The sequence below is a fragment of the Diabrotica virgifera genome, chromosome 5, assembly GCF_917563875.1.
Source record: "Diabrotica virgifera virgifera chromosome 5, PGI_DIABVI_V3a".
In the NCBI taxonomy this organism is placed as follows: domain Eukaryota; kingdom Metazoa; phylum Arthropoda; class Insecta; order Coleoptera; family Chrysomelidae; genus Diabrotica; species Diabrotica virgifera.
Window position 1 is genome coordinate 215,229,779 of NC_065447.1, and position 24,774 is coordinate 215,254,552.

General features: G+C 33.7%; 1 protein-coding gene across 5 annotated transcripts in view; it reads right to left on the minus strand.

Annotated features, from left to right (window-relative positions):
• Positions 1–24,774, minus strand: part of LOC126885284 (kalirin) — a 1,143,465-nt gene that overhangs the window by 632,002 nt on the left and 486,689 nt on the right. For all 5 annotated transcript variants that reach the window (XR_007698367.1, XM_050651791.1, XM_050651792.1 and 2 more), the window contains one exon: positions 19,412–19,511. Coding sequence is in view for 4 of the 5 variants with exons in the window: in XM_050651791.1 (XP_050507748.1) it covers positions 19,412–19,511 (100 nt within the window). In the remaining variant the exon portion in view is untranslated. The remainder of the gene's footprint in view (positions 1–19,411; positions 19,512–24,774) is intronic.

The following is a 24,774-nucleotide window of genomic DNA, read 5'->3' on the forward strand; positions in this document are numbered from 1 at the left end:
AAGTACTGTTGCGTGTGAGATGCGATATGGCATTCATTACATAGAGAATTGGTGTCTGAAAGAAAACCTATCTCTGAATCCTTCCAAAACTAAATTAGTAGCCTTCACTACTGAGAGGAAGTTAACTGGACTGAATGAGCTAAAAATATTTGAGGAGTCATTGAGGTCCAGTATCTAGGGGTAACCTGGATCCCAAATTCACTTGGAACATTTATATTACAGATATAAGCAACAGCGTTACGCTACTTTTCTGTAACTGCAGATGAGTTTTAGGCAAAACCTAGGGGCTGAAACCAAAGATAATCTATTGTAAACATCAGCGATATGACCGACAGTTACTTATGGTTCAGTATTTTGGTAAAAAAAACGGGTTTGCAATCTTGTGCGACCTTTCTCACCACCCTACAAAGATGCAAAGACAAGCGCTAATAAGTAAAATAAAGGCACTGAATAGTAAAGGAACGGCTTCTTTAGAGGCTATCACACGTCTCCCTTCGCTATAATTATATATTTCTGCGGTAGCCTTTATGACTATCCTGAGTTTTAGAGCAAACAATATTTGAAGGCCGAAATATGTACCTTTTGAATTGCACACAAATACCACTGGCACTATACTTGAGGAATCCACCTTTATGACGATCTCAGATGACCAGAAATAATTTTCACTGAGAAGATTAACACAGATAGATAGATTTTTGAAAAATATTGAGCACGTATTTTCTAGTTTTTAAATCTATCGTTCATTTCGCGAAATATTCGCTTTTTTCTTGTGAAACTTTGTGACTCGTCCATTTCCTTACGCCCCGCCCAAATCGTCAGATTTTTGAAATATACACTGTTTTGCATGTACTTAACACCTTATCTTAATCTGACAATTTCGATTTTCTAAGGATAGATTTTTTTTCGGCCCCCCCTTAACGAACTCCCCTGTGCTTAGAGCCAATATATGGTAGAAGTACATCTACAGGGTACCAGGTTTCTCCCCATATGATAATCTGACGCGCTCGAGTTACTGCAAAAATCCCCGCTTGGGCTCCCCTATCATAACGACCACTTACCTAGCCGAGTCTGGCAGTTTTGCGTGCCCTCCGAGCACGGTGGCGGCTCAGTTAAATAAGAAATTGAAAAATTTGTTAGTGTCGGGATTCGAACCCGGACCTTCCAGCTTTTTAAGCCAGTATTATGGACTCTGAGTTACGGCCGCCACAATACAACTCTATTAAAGTATCCGACGAAGTAAGTTTATTTTCTTTGTAAAAGGTATATTTAAAATTCCCTAAATAAGTTTTCGGATTAAAAATGCATCATCAATGTTACTAAAAGCCAATAATACGCATGCCTGAGCCACCAAAATGTTTGGGGTAAAAACCCTTTAAATGTCGATATACTACATATTAAAAATTGTTATGATATACTACATATTTTTAATAATATTATAGTGACGTTACAATTAATATTCCTGGATATTATACACGGCAACAACGAACTCTTCCACGTGGTTGGAATTTAAGGATTGAAATTTAAATGGCCAACTCACCTGGTCAACCAGTGAACTCCAATATGTGAGGTTTTAATCCTTAAATTCCAACCACGTGGGAAGATTCCTGTGTTGCCCTGGGTAATGGCCAGGAATATTTGCAACATCACTAAATATTAAAAATATGTAGTATATCATAACAATTTTCAACATTTAAAGGGTTAGAATAGAATAGAATAGAAATATGCTTTATTGTCACTGAAAATGTTTACAATTTTATGGACAAAGCTTACATACAGTCAAAAGAAAAATAATATCAACAACAAATAACATAAATAGCAACTACAATTTACTAAAATTAGATAAATCGTCAATATACAGTAAATATGATATAAAACCAAAGACAAAAGCAATTAATTGCAAAATTTATATAAATTGCAAATTGAACATACTTACAACAAATAAAATACAACATTAGGAATTGACACTTTAAGCTACTGCGTATGAAACCCAATTTTCTTAGTTATTAATTAAGAAATTCTTCTATTGAATAATATATGGTCTTTTAGATAGATAGGCCTTTGTCATTTTACGGAACTTTGGGAAAGATGTTGCAGATTTAAGTTGTAAAGGGAGATAGTTGTAAAGTTTTTTTGCGGAATATAATATAGATTTCTTTACTAACTCAGTGGATAGGATCGGTAAATAGATATCAAAGATTGAATTTTTGGTGGAGTAAATATGATTGGGCCTTGCTGGAAAGACATGAAGGTGTTTACGAATTAAGCGTTTCTAGAATATATAAAGATGGAAGTGATAAAATTCCGTGATTTCTGAAGTAACTTCTGCAATGTGTAGATCTTCTGAGGCCAAACAGATATCTTATTGCTCTTTTTTGCAATTTAAAAATAACATCATTGAGAACATGTACTAGAACCCCAAAAAGGAAGACCATATCGAAGATGAGACTCGAACAACGAAAAATATGTTATTTTAGAAGATGCTAAATTGATTATTATTGCGACCCTTGAGACAGATCTTATTGCATAGCAAGCTGAGGAGAGTTTCTTACTTAACGAATCGATATGAAGGGACCATTTGAGGTTGCTGTCTAAAAAAATACCAAGAAATTTTACAGAATCAACGGTACTGATCTGGCTGTTATTAAGAGGCAAAGGTTGAAAAGCTCCTTTATAGGATAATGCTACTGTTTTATCTATATTAAAAGAGAGTAAATTAGAGTCAGACCAGGTCTTTATCGTCAGTAGATCCGAAGTTATAGTTTCATGAAGAGATGCAATAGTTGAATTGCTCCAAGTGATACTGGTATCATCAGCAAAAAGAAAAATTTTCCCATCGATTTTTAAATTAGTGATGTCATTTATAAACATAAGGAACAGAAGAGGACCCAATACTGAACCTTGCGGTACTCCACATACAATAATACAATGTTTTTGAGACTAGAGAGTAGGACAAAGAAATACCTCTAATTCCATAGAAATTTAGTTTTTTAATCAAGATGTGATTTACACAATTAAAAGCTTTGGCATAGTCACAGAAAACAGTGGCAGTATAAAGATTATTGTTTAGTGCTTGATAAACCTCATGTAGTACAGAAAACATGGCATCAGTGGTAGAATTATTTGTTAAAAAGCCGAACTGATTTTGTGATAAAATGTTGTTATTAACGATAAAGGACATAAGTCGAGTTTTAATGAGTCTCTCAATAATTTTGGAGAGTACCGGTAGTAGGTCTATAGTTGCAGGCATTAGATTTTTCACCACCTTTATGAAGAGGAATAATAATGGCTGTCTTTAGGCACTCTGGAAATTTACCTTTTTCGAAGGAATGATTAATTAGTGAGACGAGGATTTCCAACACATTTTCTGTGAGATTAGAGAAAATTTTTATAGATAGTCCATCAGTCCTACAGGGTGATTGCTTTTGATACTATTGATTGTTTGGGTCAGTTCAGAGTTATCGACTGGTTTTAAAAAGAATGAATTCGAGACCTTTCTTGAATTAGGGAGCTAGGAAATAGGATCTTGTTGCGGCAAAATAGTTGATGTTATATTTTTACTCACATTAACGAAGTAATCGTTTAGACTTTCAGGATTTGGAAGGGAAAATGATTGGGCTGTGTGAGTTTTATTTCGAAGATCGTTTATTATAAACCAGGTTTCTTTTGCAACACTTTTAGAGCTTCCCAGACGATTTTGATAATAGGCTTTTTTAGCTGATTTGACAAGTTTTAGATATGTTGTCCTGTACTTCGTGATATATTCAGTGATAGAAACAATGGTAGTAAATTTCTTGATGTATAGAAGTGAACGCATATTCTTGGCTGATATGCGGAAACCTTTCGTAACCCAAGGTTTCCGATGTTTTGGCTTAATAGGAATTAAAGGAAATGCCTTATTGAAGATGCGGAGAAGCTTATCTCGAAAAACACTGAAATTATAGTCCACGTCTATAGAAGGAAACTGCCACTCAGAAGTTAAGAATAAATTTTGGAATTTACGAAAAAATACCTAAACGTCGGGTTTTTGAGGAGGGTTTGCTGAAGATGTTAAACTTCGTATACACTGCTTCATGATCAGATAGTCCCGCATTAATAACTGTAGAGCAGACATCAAGGGGTGAGAAATCTGAGACAATATAATCGATTATGGTAGATGTAGTTTTTGTAATCCTTGTAGGAGAATTAACGTGCATTGAGAGACCATACGATTCAAATATGTTGACCAGGGACACTTGGGTAGCACAAGTAGCAGCATAATTAATGTTAAAGTCACCGCATAGAATTTTTCTGCTTTTATGAGGCAGGTCATCTAACAAATTTAGCAGGATCTGAAAAAATAGTTCCACGGTAGAGTCAGGTGATCTATAAATGCAAATAATGTAAAGATTAAGATTTTTATTATAAACTAAGGAAAACTCAAAGACGGATTCACTTAACAAAAAGTCATATTTTGTTACCAGAGAAAAATCATTATTTCTAGAGAGAATTAGGGTGCCTCCATTAGCCGAACTTGGACGATCATACCTGGCAATTGTGGTATATTTTTACCCAAAACATTTTGGCGTCTCAGGCATGCACATTATTTCTTTTTTAAACACTGATGATGGATTTTTTAACCCGAAAACGTTCTGTGATGTAATGTAACCCTTAATTAGGGAATTTTAAATATACCTTTTACTAAGGATCTCGTATTTTTGTGATTTATGGTATACAGCCAGCCAGCTACAGGAATTTTATTTTCCTCGTGGATTTTATGTTTATTTTGTTAACCATTACAGTTATTGCAACTTAAACTTGGACATTTTTGCACTAATTACATAATCGTATTTAAAGCTCAACACTTTCATTTTCACGCTGGTGGATGTTAATTACAATAAATCTATAAATACTTTCGTTCAACGACCCGCTTTCACTTCTTAGTTTTAAATGCTCAGTACATTCCTTGAGGAAGGCGTAGTATACCACCCTTACTCTGATGCCGATACATTGTAAATAAATCCGTTCCAACCTTCGTTAATTTCCAATAATCTCAGTGAAAACTTTTCACTGAAACTTTGTCAAAGTGCGGAAATTACAAGGAGGAAGGGTACTTTGGGGGAAGAGCCTTGGGAATGGGGTTTCTGACGAAGATTTCGTCGAATTATTTATGTTTTACTTTTCTCATTCTGATTTAGAAACACCTACAAAGAATCACTGAACTATTGAACAAAATCTGACGGGATTATAAGTTTATGATGAACTTGGGAAAGAAAATGAAATTTTTGGTGTTGAGAAGTTCTAGTCGATTCACAACTTATAATAGAAAATGAGCATAAAATTTCATAATTTTCACAAGTATCTGGCTACAATGTCAAACAGTAATTATGTAAAATTATCTGAATATTAAAGCACGTACAGAAGTAGCACGTAAGGCATTAAGGTTAAAAATATTCTACAACAAGAATCTTTTCAATCAATTAAAAAGTTGCATGCTGAAGTACAATGTTTATTTTATAATCCATTTAATACGTGGTTGTACCGGAGAATGTCTCAAAGATATCCCGAACTTTACCAATATAACCAATAATAAATTACTATGGTTCGTTTTTTAAATAGAAGGAGCTAACTCAAAAGACAGACTCACGCCCAATAATGTCACTATAAAAATCACCAGATTAATTTTCTTTCTTGGTTGACTATCCATGACGGTAATTTAGTAATCAGCATCGGGCAACTTATAAGACTAATAACAATAATATGCCGCTAAAGAGTTCTAAAAACAACAGTTTATTATATAAATAGAGACTAAGAATCTAAAAATTTAAGGAATAACTCATATAAACACAAAAAATCGCCGATATAACTCAATTAACTTGTGGATTTTAAATGTCAATAGCATCAAAATTTCGTAAATGCCAATAGTGTCAAAATTTCATAATTTAGTGGATTAAACTTGACTGCGGTGGGACCAATCACAAACAAGGATTACGGTGCGGTAAACTTAAATTAGATCATCCTCCTATTTAAAATTGAAGCATAGTAACATTATTGGAGATCTCAAGTAACGTTAAAATAAAATATAAAAATTAATATGAAAACTGCAATGCTTAAGATATGTCGTGGCAACTCTGCGATATAGTTTCCCCTAACTGTATAGCTCTAAATAGGGAGAACGGTTAAGGATGAGAATGCTTGTCTACATAATAAAAAGGTAGCACCCGTGTTGAGCTGCCCCCCCCCCACTTGCAAAAATTAAAAAACAAATAGCCCTGATTTATGAGCTATTTATGAGCTTTCATATTCCGCAAATTAAAATTTTTGAGCTCGTTACACTGAGCAGGAATTTAATATTTTAGTGGCGGGGGGGCTGAGTAGCAGGAGCAGCCCCCCCCCCCACTACTTAAAAATAGGGATATTGAATCGATTTTTGCGGCAGAATTACGAGCTATTTATGAGCTCTTGAAATCACATAGTTTCGATTTTTGAGCTCATCCCCTTCATCCCCAAACAACCCTTTAATTGATTTAACTTAAGAGAAACATGCTGAGAAAAATTAAAATATATCGAATCGCGGATATAATTTGTATAGGTTTTATATTCTAAGAATAAACTCTTAAATCACGCGCATTTCGATTATTGAGCTGCAACCCCTTCGCAAGAAAACCACCCCTTCTTCCCGGCTTAAGAGAGAGTTGTACTTAAAATGCATTCAATTAATTATTTGGCGACTACATATCATTTAATAATTTATGAGCTTCCAAAATACGCGCATTTAGATCATTAAATTGCAATTTCTTTTATATAGTGCAGTCACTGAAGGTAAAAATAAACTATTACCTTCAATTTCGGTGAACCTTCATCGATTTTCACGAAAATTGGTGAGTGGCTAAAGGAAACCTCAAGAAACAAAGGTGACATGGTGCCACCTTGCGCCTTTACCCTGAGGGTGGATGCCACCCCTTCTCGGGGGTGAAAATTATTTTATTAAAAATAACTTCACAAATCGATAGAAGGACAAATTATAAGCAAAATTTGTTATATAAAGTTATTAAAATAAGTCAATACTTTTTAAGTTATGAAAGATTAAAGATTTTAATTTATTCGTGAAAAAAATGCATGTTTTAAAGCGGTATTTCATAAATGACTGAAAAACTGTAAGTTTTTACAGAAAAGTATAGCTTATATTCTAAGAATAAACTCTTAAATCACGCGCATTTCGATTATGGAGCTAGAACCCCTTCGCAATACAACCACCCCATCTTCCCGGATTAAGAAATAATTTTACTTAAAATTAATTAGATTAATTATTTGGCGACTACATATCGTTTAATAATTTATAAGCTCGCAAAATACACGCATTTCAATTATTGAATATGTAGTCGCCAAATAATTAATCTAATTCATTTTAAGTAAAATTATTTCTTAATCCGAGAAGATGGGGTGGTTGTCTTGCGAAGGGGTTCTAGCTCCATAATCGAAATGCGCGTGATTTAAGAGTTTATTCTTAGAATATAAGCTATACGAATGAATCTTCTATTAACTTTTTTGTAAAAACTTACAGTTTTTCAGTCATTTATGAAATACCGCTTTAAAACATGCATTTTTTCACGAATAAATTAAAATCTTTAATCTTTCATATCTCAAAGAGTATCGACTTATTTTAATAACTTTATAAAATAAATTTTGCTTATAATTTGTCCTTCTATCGATTTGTGAAGTTATTTTTGATAAAATAATTTTCACTCCCAAGAAGGGGTGGCATCCACCCTCAGGATAAAGGCGCAAGGTGGCACCATGTCACCTTTGTTTCTTGAGGTTTCCTTTAACCACTCACCAATTTTCGTGAAAATCGATGAAGGTTCACCGAAATTGAAGGTAATAGTTTATTTTTACCTTCAGTGACTGCACTATATAAAAGGAATTGCAATTTAATGATCTAAATGCGCGCATTTTGGAAGCCCATAAATTATTAAATGATATGTAGTCGCCAAATAATTAATTGAATGCATTTTAAGTACAACTCTCTCTTAAGCCGGGAAGAAGGGGTGGTTTTCTTGCGAAGGGGTTGCAGCTCAATAATCGAAATGCGCGCGATTTAAGAGTTTATTCTTAGAATATAAAACCTATACAAATTATATCCGCGATTCGATATATTCTAATTTTTCTCAGCATGTTTCTCTTAAGTTAAATCAATTAAAGGGTTGTTTGGGTATGAAGGGGATGAGCTCAAAAATCGAAACTATGTGATTTCAAGAGCTCATAAATAGCTCGTAATTCTGCCGCAAAAATCGATTCAATATCCCTATTTTTAAGTAGTGGGGGGGGGGGCTGACTCAGTGTAACTAAAAGTGTCACTCAGTGTGACTAAAATATTAAATTCCTGCTCAGTGTAACGAGCTCAAAAATTTTAATTTGCGTAATATGAAAGCTCATAAATAGCTCATAAATCAGGGCTATTTGTTTTTTAATTTTTGCAAGTGGGGGGGGGGGCAGCTCAACACGGGTCTCACAAACCACACATACATACTAAAGCCATAACGATTATAATATTTTTCTAATATTTTTTCACATGTAAACAAAGAACACAACTCCTGTTTTAAATTATTTTTGGAAAAAAACTGAGCAATCACGTCGTATTCTTCGTAAAATTTTTCAGCAGTATGTATATCTGAATCTTTTTCAGGTTGAAGATCTGGTTTTTTCGAAGGTTGGCGATATCATAGCCATTTGTCTTCTGTTTACAGCTGCTCTAAAAAAGCTGGTTAGACGACCAATAAAACAACTCCCTGAGATTGCGCTGGCATAACATTCATCGCCTCCGATTCAACGCTTTCCTAAAATCTTTCCTCTCGTTCGTCTCATCACGTGGCCACGGTATTGTAGTTTTCGTTTCTTTATTTCATTACTCAGTTCTGTTTCTTTTGAAAGTCTTCGCAAGACTTCTTCATTCGTGACTGTCTACATAAGATATTCCCAAGATTCTTGCGTAAAGCTACATTTCGCAAACTTACACTTTTCTCATCATCGATAAGAACTTCCGAGTACAAGCAATGGAGAAAGAATGCAACCTTGCCGTACCCATATTTTAATTTTTATATTTTCCGATTATTTTCCGTGTATCTGAATAATAAATAATAAGATGAAAATCAGAAATGATAGGGTATAGCTAAGCTGTTTGTCATTCACTATTCTAAGGTATCTGATGATTTAGACTGCCTGATCACTATTCAACTTTGATGGACACGCTTAAATTAATAATCAGGCGTTATGCCTGATAAAACACACATTTTATATTTATTTTTACACACGATATTTAAAAAAATATTCTACGAGTTTAAGATAAAAAAAAAAGACAATAATTCAAAAGAAAAAAATAAAAGGATGTCACAATGACACAAGAACAGTCAGAATTTGATATTCCTAGGAACAAAACAACATAATATATTTTGGCAGAATTTTTTTAAAATAATCTCTTTTGAGAACGATTTCCGGAGTGGAAATCAAAACGTGAAACATTACAAACGACAATTATTGTGGCTTGATCCCATATATTGTAAATATAATATTTAAGGCTGTTTTATCAGTTGAAGCACATTGCAATGTTAAGTGGGCGTATCACTTACTTTCGTAGACTGGTTACGTCAGACACACGTGACTCCCTACTTGAAATTGATTGGAAGTAGGGAGTGCGACCGACAATTCGATCTTTACTCAGTGGCGCCGGCGGACAAGTATTTTAATGACAACAAAATGCATTATTCTCCATTCAAATTAGTTTTGGCGGGAATACCTTGTTAGATTGATTTTATCGTGGATAATATTTTAAAAAGAATTATCACATTTTTGTCACATAGTTTGGCCTAGGTCAAACTAGTTTATCCTGATATAATAAAGATTCACACTTCAGGATAAACTAGTACGGCCTTCTTCTTCTTCTTGTAGTGCCTATCCGTTTCGGATGTTGGCGGCCATCATGGTAATCTCTACTTTTCACACTGCTGCTCAAGATTTGTAGTGGTTGTGTTGAACCACGTACGTAGATTTTTCAGCCAGGAAATCCTTCGCCTAGTACGGCCTAGCCTGCACTAATTTAGCCGAGTCGAAAGTAATTTGACGAACATGTAAGGACTTTTACATGCGGCGAATTCCCAAATTACGTCCTTTATAATCCAAGGATGGTACTAAAAGTGAGAAATTTGACCTAGGCTGTCTGTCCGTCGGTCCGTCCGACCGCGAATATAACTGCTCCGTCACTATACTAGGTAGAATGACAAATAAGGTGTCAAATGAAAGCTTATAATCCAAGGATGGTACCAAAGGTGAGAAATTTGAGCTAGGCTGTCTGTCCGTCGGTCCGTCCGACCGCGAAAATAACTGCTCCGTCACTATACCAGGTAGAATGAAAAATGAGGTGTCAAATAAATGCTTTTAATCCGAAGATGTTATTAAAGGTGAGAAATCTTAGCGAGGCTGTCTGTCCGTCTTTCCGTCCGATCGCGAATGTAATTCTTCCGTCAATATACCAGATATAATGACAAATGAGGTGTCAAATGAAAGCTTAGAATCCAAGGCTGGTACTAAAGGTGAGAAAGGACCCCGCAGAAACCTTATGGGAAATGGCTCTCTGTCAAATGCTCTGATACTTTGGATTCTGGTAGTCCTTGATATGTAGAACAAAAGACTTCATGGGCGCGTAGCTTGGTAGCATGGGTACAGTGAGGACGTTTGAGTTGAAATAAATTCATTTTCTCGAGAATGGGGAGACTCTGGAGATAAATTACGAATCAGCTCGATTTTTATTTTTAAATAATAATTTTTTGGCGTATATATCATACTAGTGACGTCATCTATCTGGGCGTGATGACGCAATCGGTGATTTTTTTAAATAGGAATAGGGGTCGTGTGATAGCTCATTTGAAAGGTAATTTAATTCTCTATTCACTAATGTAAACATTAACATAATTATTTATACAGGGTGGCGAAAACTTTTTTTTAATTAAATTAATTGAGACAAAAAGAAGAATGTACATAATTTATTTATTTCGAAATACATTTTACTGCTGTCAGAAAACAGAAAAAAATGTTAATTTGAAAAATAAACATTGCCTTTCGCTTACATTAAATGTCCAAACTGCTAAGAGGTAGGTGGGTGGCAGCTTTAATATTGAATTTAAGCAAAAAACAATATTTATTTATCAAATAAAATTTTTTTCTGTTTTATGACAGCAGTAAAATGTATTTCGAATTAAATAAATTATATACATTCTTCTTTTTGTCTCAATTAATTTAATTAAAAAAAATTGGGCACCCTGTATAAATGATTATGTTGATGTTTATATTAGTGAATAGAGAATTAAATAGCCTTTCAAATGAACTATCACACGACCCCTATTCCTATTTAAAAATATCATCGATTGCGTCATCACGCCCAGATGGATGACGTCACTAGTATGATATATAGGCCAAAAATTATAATTTAAAAATAAAAATTGACCGGATTCGTAATTTATCTCCAGAGTCGCCCATTCTCGAGAAAATGAATTTATTCCAACTCAAACGTCCTCTCTATACCTATATCTTCAGAGGCTTATATCTTAGAACTATGATTTTTTGGAGCTACGCGTCCATGGAGTCTTTTGTTCTACACATCAAGAATTACCACAATCCTAGGTTTCAGAGCATTTGACAGAGAGCCATTTCCCATAAAGTTTCTGCGGGGTCCTTTGCTCTAGGACTTCCGGTTCTAGACGCTCACTTCAGGCCAAACTAGTTTGGGCTTTAGTAACATTCTTGGATTATAAGCTTTTATTTGACACCTCATTTTTCATTCTACCTGGTATAGTGACAGAGCAGTTATATTCGCGGTCGGACGGACCGACAGACAGACAGCATAGGTCAATTTTGTCACTTTTAGTACCATCCTTGGATTATAAGCTTTCATTTGACACCTCATTTGTCATTCTACCTGGTATAGTGACGGAGCAGTTATATTCGCGGTCGGACAGACCGACAGACAGACAGCCTAGGTAAAATTCCTAACTTTTAGTACCATCCTTGGATTATAAGCTTTCATTTAACACCTTGCTGAAAAATCTACGTACGTGGTTCAACACAACCACTAAAAGTCTTTTCAGAGCAGCATTGAGAAAAGTAGAGATTGCCATGATGATCGCCAATATCCGAAACGGATAGGCACTAGAAGAAGAATAAGAAGAAGGCCGTACTAGTTTATCCTGAAGTGTGAATCTTTATTATATCAGGATAAACTAGTTTGGCCTAGGCTAAACTAGTTTGGCCTGAAGTGTGTTTATTTATATCAGGATAAACTAGTTTAGCCTACGCGTGATATGATAAACTAGTTTGATCTAGGTCATACTAGTTTATCCTAGGCGGTTAGGACAAAGTAGTTTGGCCTAGGCCAAACTAGTTTGTCCCGAAATCGGGTTTGGCCGGTAACATATACATTATTTTAATATATTTATAGATTGCAGTTACATAAAAAAAGTATCCAATTGATGAATAAAACACAAATCGTGGATAGTAGTATAATTTTCTGTCTTATTTTAAAACACCCTGGGACTCATTTCTTATCTTGTCAACTTATATCCCTAAACTAATGTAATACTTAAAAATACGCGTAAACTAAAGAACTTGTAACTTATACCACTAAACTAATAATATATTATGTACTTAAAATACCCGTAAACTAAATAAGTTTAATGTTTTCAAAATAACTAAGAATACTGTAAACTGTAAACACTAAGCAAGTTGATGAAGAAAATACAAGAATGAATAACTGGAAATGGATTCTAATAATTCAAGCGAACTGACCGACTGACCGTACGTTCATGAGATTTGTCGTCACGAAGGCGATAACGATAAAACTAAGCGCCAATGCTGCGTAACTCGTTTCATTATTAGATTTCAATATTTTTAGCAAATTTTCTTCAAAGTTGGAACACGCTTTTCTCGATTATTACTGGACACAGAAAGGTGAAAAAAAAATCAACGATTACAGAAAAAAAACTCTTTCAAGTGATGGGAGTAAAAAGTTTGGATATAATAGAACGTTAAACATTATAATCTAATTTTTCAACAGAATTTTCAAAAAAATAAAAAAAGTAAAACCATCATTTTAAAGGCAACATAATTTCGAACAACGTGTCCAAATTTCGAGACATTCTGTCGGTAAATAACAGAGAAAACACTGTCCCTAGGTTTTGGTGCACCGATAAAACAGCCTTAAGTTATTAACATCAATGTAAACTTACCTGACATCTCTAAATCGAATCGAAAGAGGTTCCTGCGGAAATGTGACGTGATTTTGTAAAAATTAAATACAATGATCATTGATAATGAACCTCGGCCGCTTCACTTCACTGGGATACCATGATTTTTCTCATAGATTATTTAGTAAATATCCACAAGGAAAAAGTTTTCCTGTAAATTGTAAGTTTTCCTGTATTTAGTAAATATTCTAAAGATGCGATCTTTATCTCTTCAAACATTTTTTATGATTTTTTTTTCACATGGTGTCAAATACGGTGAATGTGGTGACTGAGGCATAATGACACAACGACAACGACAGTGTTACTTTTGGTCAGTTAACGCATTATCGTGGTGCAATCCTTATAACTTGTTTCATAAAATTACATGGCAAGAGCTATATCTGACATCTACAGCAACTTCCCTAAAGTAGTGATTCTACATATTTGCACTCAGGGAGGAGTTTTGTTCCCCCTGTTGTTTGCCTGGTGGTCGGTATTTACAAGGGATTTATGCACAAGCCTATGTCGATGACGTAATTATACTATTAAGTGGCCCTTCACGGGAACTGTGCACGAGATCTCTCACCTAGGTGCCGGGAGCAGTCACTTGGGTTTAATCCTGTGAAGACTGCCGTTTACTCGAAGAAAGCCCATTGGATCGACCAGAGAGTTTCCATTATATGGTAAAGGTATATCGCTTTGTTTAAGTCAGTGAAGTACCTAGGGTGATCCTGGATTCTAAACTGTTATGGAAAGAACATCTAAACGCCTAGGTGAAGAAGGCCGTTAAAAGCCTTACATTGAGAAGAGAAGCTGTAGCTTTTAGATCCAGGTCCTTATGGGCTTAGTCCGTATGATAGGGGTGATACAATGGACATGCCTTAGGAGGTCTACCTGGATGAAGGGCTCACAAATGGGCCCTGCCCGATGTACCATAACCAAAACGATTCAGAACCCACGTCTCTTCACTAATCTAGGCTGGTATACATAGCACACGACATAATTATAATAGTGTCCCGTTTTATACCGCTGACGCGGCTTTTGGGATTATAGCAGGGTAGTCTGCTATATCTAGGGCCTACGGTATACAAGGAAGGTAACAGGGCCAGTGCTACGCTTCAACCGCCTATTATTACCACTGGTTTTACTCAAGGTACTAATTTTATTCAGGCTGAGTCGACCTGGGGCCTATAGACATTTTTTAAAAATGTCTAGCTGTTCTCGTCAGCGCTGGGTTTCAAACCCCGGCCTACCAGCATGCGAGTCAGACATCCTACCACCTGAGCTACGCCGGCCCAGCTCACGATATTTGAAGTCATATTTTTTTACAAATCTGGTAAATTCGGATAGAGCCTTAATATAGATATGTTGAAGTACAATGTATTGCAATATTTCAAACTAGCTGTGGTTATTACCGTATTTACCCGTACTCGGTTCATTATCATAATTGGAAAATTATCATGAAGTACTTAGTTGAACCTTACTTGGAAATGCCCCAGTGTGGTGGAACATGTCAGATACAATTAAACAGAAGGCATTTTCTAAAATTTAGTTTTATTTATTTTACACAATAATGATTTTCCATCAAGTAAAAGTCTCCTCAGTTCTATTTTCAGTTCATGTTTAGTTTCAGTTAGTGTTTGATTATACGGATTCTTATAACAAACAGTACAAAGATTTAGAGGTATTATTAAGGTTTGGTAAGTTTGACCTTACGAACTTCGAATACATACTCAGTATGTGTTGCCAATTCTGACATATGGAACTGAAGCATGGGCTTCTAACAACAGCTTAGTCCACAAACTTCAAGTGACTCAGAGAGCTCTTAGCCCGGGAGGTAGTGTCAAATTTAACCGGAGCATTTTAGCATGGGTGTTTTCTTTTTATTTAGGTAGGTGTTCCAAAGCTCATTAACAGATGATGTGTCAGCTGGCCCAAAACCGGGGATATTAGGCAAGAAAAGGTAAAATGTGAAACTTGATGGAAAAACGCTACAACTTACATGTCAAATATTTATCTCCGTGACTTACGTGTATAATAGCCAAGAATACCTTGCTACTGGCTTTCACCCAGACGACTCAGGTTCAATTCCTGGCCCTGATAATCTTTTTTGTTTTTAAAATTGACATTTTAATTTGAAAAATAATTATTTTTTGATAATACCATGTTTTTATTATTTATACGACACAATATAAAAAAGTATGTATGTCTTTTATAGAAAAAATTACTTTTAATGGGAAATAAGCCACAATTTTACCAAAAAAATGATTTTATTAACGTTTCGAAGCCCAAATCGGGTTTCGTTGTCAAAATACAAAATACTATATAGAGCAGTATTTTGTATTTTGACAACGAAACCCGATTTGGGCTTAGAAACGTTAATGAAATAATTTTTTGGTAAAATTGTGGCTTATTTCCCATTAAAAGTAATTTATTATAAAAATGCCACAAGAAAATAGCTTCAGAACAACGTCTTTTATAGAATCGTAAACTATGCATTTGATCATAATATGATAATATCATATTATTATGATTGACCTCCTTAATAAACAAAGTTGTTGTACATAATCCCCTAAAGCTTCCTTAGTTAGTACGGCCAATCTAAGTGAAAAGGGGGGTTGCTCCTTCGAGGTTCTCTTTTTTGGACCCTAATTTTTCACTTTTCTATCACCAACCCCTTATTAATCTAAATATTTCCTTGTTCTCTATAATATATAAAAATGAATGTTTGTCGGGATGCCCCTTATCTAACCGTAAACTATGCATTTGATCATATGATGACCTCAAGCAAAGTTGTTGTACATGAACCCGGGAAGGTTTCTGACTTAATACGACCAATCTAAGTAATCATTATTTACGCAGACATCACAAAAACAATATTGTTTATTAGAAAAAAAGTATACGCTATATTTTTGAGTATTTTATGGCTTTCTGGTAATTTTTAGGTATTTAACTTTTAAACATTATTTTTTAGTTCTAAGGCGGTACGAAGTTTGCCGGGTCAGCTAGTTAATAATAAAAAAATATTCTTGAACTATGTAGTTTGGCAAAGATTAAAAAGTATAAATCATTAATGTATGAATTTTAGATTGTAAGAAAAAAGCGTCAGCTGGATATATATTATCAAATGCAAAGTTTACGATTCTATAAAAGACATACAGACTTTTTTATATTGTGTCGTATAAATAATAAATACATGGTATTATCAAAAAATAATTATTTTTAAAATCAAAGTGTCAATTTTAAACAAAAAAAAGATTTTCAGGGCCAGGAATTGAACCCGAGCCGTCTGGGTGAAAGCCAGTAGCTAGTTATTCTGGGCTATTATACACGTAAGTCACGGAGATAAATATTTGACATATAAGTTGTAGCGTTTTTCCATCAAGTTTCATATTTTACCTTTTCTTGTCTAAAATCCCCGGTTTTGGGCCAGCTGACACATCATTTGTTAATAAGCTTTGGAACACCTAACTAAATAAAAAGAAAAGAGCCATGCTAAAATGCTCCGGTTAAATATGACACTACCTCCTGGGCTATAGGTATAGAAAGGAGAATGCTCAACATTAAGCTCCGCGATCACAAATCAAATGAAGAGATAAGATTAAAAGTAACAGACGTAATGCAAAAAATTGCCATGCTGGATTTGCCATTGTAAAAATGGAACTGGACAGGACACATAGGAAGAATGGAAGCAACCATTGGACGAAACGAATTCTTGAATGGAGACCAAGAGCAATTGAGAGAAGTAGATGCAGACCCCAAACCAGATGGACTAATGACATCAAGCGAATGGCTGGCTACGAATGGATGCATAAAACAGCGAACAGAAATGAATGGACCAGTGGCGGCTGGTCAGTGACGGCAGGGTCGGCAGTGCCAACCCACACATTTATGGACACATAGATTTTTTAAATACATATTTAATTTAATCAGAGTCGATGATATTCGTTTCTGTGAAATAAAAAAATATCTGTGGGATAATACACACTCAATTTTATTCATTGTTTTTAAAAGAATTCGATCGATCCCATACGTTAAGTGATCCCTGTGCGCTGTGCGTAAGAGACTTTTCAAATTAATGATCCTATAGCCACGCACCCGATTGCGATAGGCCCGCTTCGGCAAGCCGTCCCCAGATTGACGATTTGCTTGTAATAAGAAGCTATGGAATATTAGCCGATAGGCAACCAATTATACATTACCCGTATTCATTTGACTGGCAAGTCCGGCAGATACCAATCTGCCGATCGGTGATCTGCAAACGGCAGCAAGGCACGTACCTAGCCACGTACCTTGCTATCGCCCCCGGGATGAAACTATGAAATAAGTAGTTTTACGTCGTTTAATTATTGATATTGTAGATTTTTTAAGTTGCCAGGAATTGCCATTTAGGGGACAGAATGAATCGGAGCATTCGTTAAATCAAGTTAATTATAGAGAACAAATAAAATTGTTTAACAAATACGATCTGGAATTTTCTAATTTACTTTCTGTCTCGAAGAGATTTAGCGGCATACCTAAAACAGCACAGAATGAAAGAATCAATTAGTAGTTACATTTTGATCCTTTTCGGTAGAAGTAGATGAAACTAACCTGATAGAGGTAACATGTCATTCACAATTGAAGACACAAGTGCATGAAGGGTCTATGTGACAAATTTCTCAAAACATGTTTTTTATGTTAAAAAGTAAGTTGTTCGAACCTAAAAATCTTTCAAACAAGCCAAACACGTTTTAAAATTAATATTTTCTAAGTTACTAGAGTGTAAAGGATCTATGTACACAGTAAATTTTAAAATGTAAGTGCATAAAGGATCTAGGTATATTTTTATATATAAAAAATATATAATAAACATTTTTTTAAGTTTTTTTAATAGTGTTAATAAATATATAAGTTTTAGGACTACCTATCCTATAAATTTAGTCTATTTAGATCTTACAGTAAAAAAGTTCTAGTATAAAAACCTTAACTTCATTTTTCTCAATAACTTGCAAATGTCACATAGACCCTTCACGCACTTGTGTCTTCAATTATCAATTGTTCTTCGATACGCGTTACGTCTAATATTTATGAGAGGTTTTTAGGTTTTCAGACGTGAGTAGAAGCCATAACAAGACAGAATATATTTTTGGTGTTTTAAAGGACAGATTAAAAAGTTTTGATATCAAAAATAAATTGGTAAGGCAAACTTATGACGGCGCTGCCTTGATGTCCGGTGAATTGTATGGTCTCCAGGCAAAAGTTAAAACTATTACACCCCCGCTTCCGCTTTATTTACTCATTGGCATAAGTAATTTACCTCTTTGACGATTCAAGTTTTAAAAGTTACGTCAAAGAATCTTTTACGTCAAAATATCTATTAGACAAGTTCATTAAAAATTATGCATCATTATTTAATCAAATAAAATAAGAAAATGAAATTTTATATGCTGATTCAAATATTTTCGGAAGGTGGGATAAGTTACAAAATATGTATAATTTTATATACATACTGCAATTCATTAGGCACAACAAACTGTTCCCGAAATTAATAAATTATTGTTCTCGAATGTGGGCAAATTCTGCCTCAAATGAACGGGATTTCTCTTGTCTCAAAAGAGTCAAAACGTATTGTCGAAACACCATGAAGCAAGAGATAATGCCAATCAAGCTTGTCTCAAATGTCAATAGAAAAAAACTTTTAAAATCTCTCCAAAACAATAATAAATTTTACAATGACGTTATAACCCATTTTGCTACTTCGAAACAACATAGACTAGAGTTAATTTATAAACAGGTTTAGGTTCTAAATTTATAGGAAAAAAACAAAAAAAAATAAATAAAAATAAACAAAAACCAAAAATCTCCTATGAAATTGAGGCCTTTTAATTAGATGACATACCTATCTGAGGAGACAAAACCTTGCAGACCCTGTCCCTAAAGCCACGAGCCGCCACTGGAATGGACACACCTAAGAGAGACTTATATATGACAATGGATGGAATAGCTGTTGATGATGATGATGATGATTAAGGTATAGATAAAATATTAGAAAAATAAAGTTTATTAATAAATATCGTAACAAATTATTTTATTTCTACAAAAAATTGTTCTTATGTACAATAAATAAGCTATAGATAAAGAAGATAGTTAAAGAAGTTGCAAAATGTTTACATGCAACTTACCTTGTCGGAGTCTGTGGTGTTCCCCGAGCCAAAAGATGTCAAGGAATTACGATCTAAATTCTCGACGCTTTCGTCTAGAGAGTTGCACTCCTCCATATCCCTAAAAAAAACATATTAATATGATAATGGGTTGCTCATGTGAATCCATTTCAAATGAGTTGTAGAAAATAAAAATCAGACTTAGTCACAATCTGTTTTACTGAGCCATAAGAACAACCCCTTTCGGACACTACAATTTACTGTCCATCGTCAGGTCTTCGGCAAGGCCAACTTAAAATGCTGACAGATTACAAATTGTAAATAAAATAATTCCTACTAGACCAGGGCGCATCTGTAAAAATATTAGTACGTTTGGATGTTGAGAGGTGACTCGTATTTTTTTGCAGAAATTGCTTGAAAATATCTCATATAATAATATTTTTGAGTTATCCTCACACTCAAAAAGTTCCGGAACATTGTTTAAATAATCAAAATGTTAAAACATTAAGGACAAATTCGCTTTTTTCTTGGTTTTTTGATTATAGCTTTAAAAGTATTCATTTTCGAGAAAAGTTGCACCGACATTAAAGTTGCATAGTTAAATTTTACATAATATAGAATTAACTGAAAATTTTAAAAATTGTCACCCTTGTTGCAAAATAGCAATAACTTCGAAAAAAACATAAAAACCAAGTATTTGCATTTTACGTTTTTCAACCATTTATTCTACACTTGAAGACCTTCATATTTTACCCAGAGAAACTTTATGATATGATAAAACGATACTGTAAATTTCATTAGCATCGGTTTAATAGATTTTGCAAAATAAATTTTGCAATCCAGCTTTCGCAAAAAAAGTTCATTTTTTCAAAATGTTGCAGCACTGAAAATAAAGCAGACAGCAAGTTGAATTTTTTTACGCATAAAAGAATACTGTACCTTTCATTTGCAATTTGCAAAATTAAAATCGGTTAACTAACACGGCGTCAGGATTTTTTTTAAATAAACATTAATTTTTGGTGCTACGCGCAGGACAGCGGATACGTTCGCTCTGATTGGGCATTCCAATGACCTTCGATAATGATTGATCAATTTTAATTTTTAGTATATTTCGAAATAAAGAAATTTGTTTATTGAAAAATAAAAACACATTCTTTGTCCTTTGAAATAACACATTTTTTAGCAAAAACTTTCTTTGCTCATACATTTTAACTTAGAAAATAAAAGTGTATTATTTTTAAACATATGCAATTGTTTAAACAATTTTTCACAAACAATAAACAAATTTGATTTTTTTGGAATTAAAATATGAACATACAACAAAATATAGAGTAAGAAAATAATATATTAGATAAAGTTTGGAAGAAATTTTGGTGGAAATCAACACCGCTGTCCTGCGCGTAGCACCAAAAATTAATGTTTATTTAAAAACATTCCTGACGTCGTGGTAGTTAACCGATTTTAATTTCGCAAATTGTAAATGTAAGGTACAGTATTCTTATATGTGTAAAAAAAATTTAACTTGCTATCTGCTTTATTTTCAGTCCTGCAACATTTTGAAAAAATGAATTTTTTTGCGAAAGCTGGATTGCAAAATTTATTTTGCAAAATCTATTGAACCGATCTTAACTAAGTTTACAGTGTTGTTTTATCATATCATAAAGTTTTTCTGGGTGAAATATGAAGGTCCTAAGTGTAGCACAAATGGTTGAAAAACGTAAAATGCGAATACTTGTTTTTTTATGTTTTTTTCGCAATTATTGCAGTTTTGCAACAAGGGTAACAATTTTAAAAATTTTTAACCAATCTTATATTGTAGGAAATTTAATTACGCAACTTTTATTTTAGTGCAACTTTTCTCGGAAGTGAATACTTTTAAAGTTATAATCAAAAAACGAAGAAAAAAATCGAATTGTTCCTTCATTTTTTGACATTTTGATTATTTAAACAATGCTCCGGACCTTTTTGAGAGGGAGGATAACTCAATTATTATTATATGGGTTAATTCCAAGCAATTTATGCAAAAAAAATTAGAGTCACCTCTCAACGTCCATCTCAAAACAGATCCACCCTGGACTAACAGGTCTATCATAAATAGTGCCAATATTACTACATGAAAGATTTGAAAAGATATATTAGTAATAATGTACTTACATGCCGGTTTAAGGAACAAAGTAAAAATAAAATAGACTCGTACTAAGCGCTCTTTTAAGCCGGCTACACACATGCCAGTAAATTAGGAAAGTAGCTAGCATGCCAGTAGCTGGCATAAGCCAGTGACTGGCATGCACAAAACACATTTGCGAGTAATTAGCATGCCACTAGCTCGTATGCCTTTACTGGCAAGGCTAAAAAGCAGGGTAGTTTTTGACACATGCCAGTGCTAGTAAACAATCGAGTGGTTTTCATTTGAAATTATAAAACTAAACTCGGTTTATAAATAATATCTTTCGTCCCGGATCCTGTAGTTTTAAGTTTTTTTTTATTTTATTTAGTTCCTGATGGTAAGTAGATCTCGATTTTTTTATTTTCCCCTTTATCTCCTTTATAGTAAAACCTTCACCCATTTCCTCTTGAATTTTGGTGTAAGCATTATCACGGGCTATTTTATTTTTATATAGGGATGATTTGGATGATTTACAAAGACACTCTAATTCTCTATAAATTGAAATAAATTTAATGGTTTTTTCATCACCCGAACGAAACATTTTTTAAATTAATAAGTTTAAAAAGACAACGATTCATTTTTATCGCCAAAACAACAAATTCAAATTGACAATTGAGGCGTTCTTTGCAAAAACCCCATATGTCACTTTTTACAACATCGGAGATATTTAAAAAAAAGTTATTTAACTGAACCCTATTAAGTTTACGGAAATTCTCAAATTAGTGATTTATTATTTTGATGATTACACACAGTTTACAATATAAATAACATTATTTTTTCCTTTTGTTTATTTATGAAGGACATTTATTCATTTGACATATGGGGTTTTTGCAGGAATTTTTCATTAATTTATAGGAAAAACGATATTTATAGTAATAAACCAAAATAAAAAATGAACGAAAAATGGTGTTTACTTATAAAATCACACAACACAACTATTCGAAGGAACTTTAACCTATAAAAACCTACTGACAGCCAAGCGATAAAGTTTCCCGCAAAAACACCAATAGTCATTAACAAAGGGAATTGCGCTCGACATATGGGGTTTATGCGGAATCGCCTATACTTTTGTCGCTTATATTTTGGACTACTGTAACTTTAATGGAAGTTTCTTACGCAAGGAACCTAGGTAATTAGTCCTTCAATCCATAGATGGCAAAAGTCCATTTTCGGAAAAAAAGGACTACTGGGGTTTTTGCAAAGAACGCCTCAATTCTCTGCTAGCTACTGGCATGCCCGTAGGCAAATTCACACATGCCAGTGACATTCCCGACGTATGCGCCTTGCAAGCTACTCACAGCATGCTACTAGCAAGAAAAATCAAATTTTCTGCGAGTAGCTGGCATGCCAGGAACTAGCATGCCAGTTAACGTACACACATGCCAGTTTGGGGACAGTAGCTGGTGCTTGCTAGTTACTGGTATGTCAGTGTGCTAGTAACAGGCATGTGTGTAGCTGGCTTAATACTATGGTTCTGTCTAGTGATTTTCAACTTCATTACAAATCTTACATGGTAGGAAAGGAAACTAATGTTTTTAAATTAAAAAAAAATTAATTGACGTGATTTTTTTTGTCTGACCCTTAGGGCCGGTTATTCGAACGCTAATCAACAATGATCACTATCAAATATTTAATTACTGTCACAACTGTCAATGTCAACTTTGGTTGGGTTGCTCAAAACATAATTGATTATGATTATGAGATTAGTTAATCAATTAACATAACAATTATTAACATAATTGATTAACTAATTTCATAATAATTGTAATCAATAATTATATTTTCAGCAACAAAATCAAAGTTGACATTGACAGTTGTGACAGTAATTAAATATTTGATAATGATCATTTTTGATTAGCGTTCGAACAACCGGCCCTTAGTGATGTTTCTTTTAAAGTTATTTTTATTTATTGTAAAGCTATATTTTGGAGATGTGTTATTTATTTATTGAAAATTTAAAAAAATTGCCATTTACGAAAAAAAATCAGTAAATAAATAAATAACACATATCCCTACAGTAAATAAAAATATCTTTATAAAAATAAAATCACTTAGAGTTAGACAAGCAATTCACGTCAATTAATTTTTCTTAAATTTATAAAAAATAGTTTGCTTCCCAAACAACTCCTCAAGATACATCCCACTTGTGTAATCAAATTGAGAACCACTAGATGACATTGTAGTATAAATAAGCGCTTAGTACGCGTCTTCTTTTTTGAAGTTATACTTCTTTAGGCGCGATTGAGAGTAAAATTTCATAATACTGCGCGCATGCGCACACACACAGTATGGCGTTTAGTTGCTAAATCTTTCTAGTTATGTATAAATATATCAGTGCAAGAAAAGGTGTGAAAAGAATATATTAGTGTTTTTAGTAAATATATTTATTACAATTCTTGTGTCTTTGGATTTGTCTTCCTCAGGAGTAAGATGAGTATTATTAAAACCTTTTATTGTATATTTAATACTTCACATTGTCTGTTTGTTACCGTGAATTGTCATTAGGTACGTCCGAACCGATACAGACCCAGTCCTCGTAGCGTATTTGGTATAGCATTCGGCCAGATATCGAGAGGTCTTGAGTTCGAATCCAGTGCAATCCTATACTTTTTTTTTTTTTTTTTTTTTTTTTTTTTTTTTTGAAAGCGGTAAGCACAAAATTAGTTTGGTGTTTAAAAAAAATTAAAACAAACTGTTTAAAGTATATTTATTTTTAAGAAATCATAATAGAAGTATAACTTCTTACGTGCGTACAAAGTACACACACATTCTTTTTTTACTATATTTCTTGAACAGGTATGTAAGTATTATATTAATATACCTTTTCAAACATTGCATGAGTAATACTTAGCACTCTTTATGATACACCTGTTACAACTATTTCAATTACAATTTGTAATCTTTTAGCATTTTGAGTTGACCTTGCCAAAGACCTGAAGATGGAGAGTAAATTGCAATGTCCGAAACGGGTTTGGTCATCCTTTTGGCTCAACAAAACAGATTGTGAGTAAGTTTGAATTTTATGTTTACAACCCAATATATTAATAATTTTCTTGAAGTCACTGAAATGTCTTTAACGTTAATTACTAAGAGCTATTGTATATACAATAAAATGAATGAGCAGTAACGTCTTGATAATTTCATCCTGAACAGATGTGATTAATTGGAGGGAAACATGACACAATATACGTCAGTAGCTTATGAAATTTGTATTTAA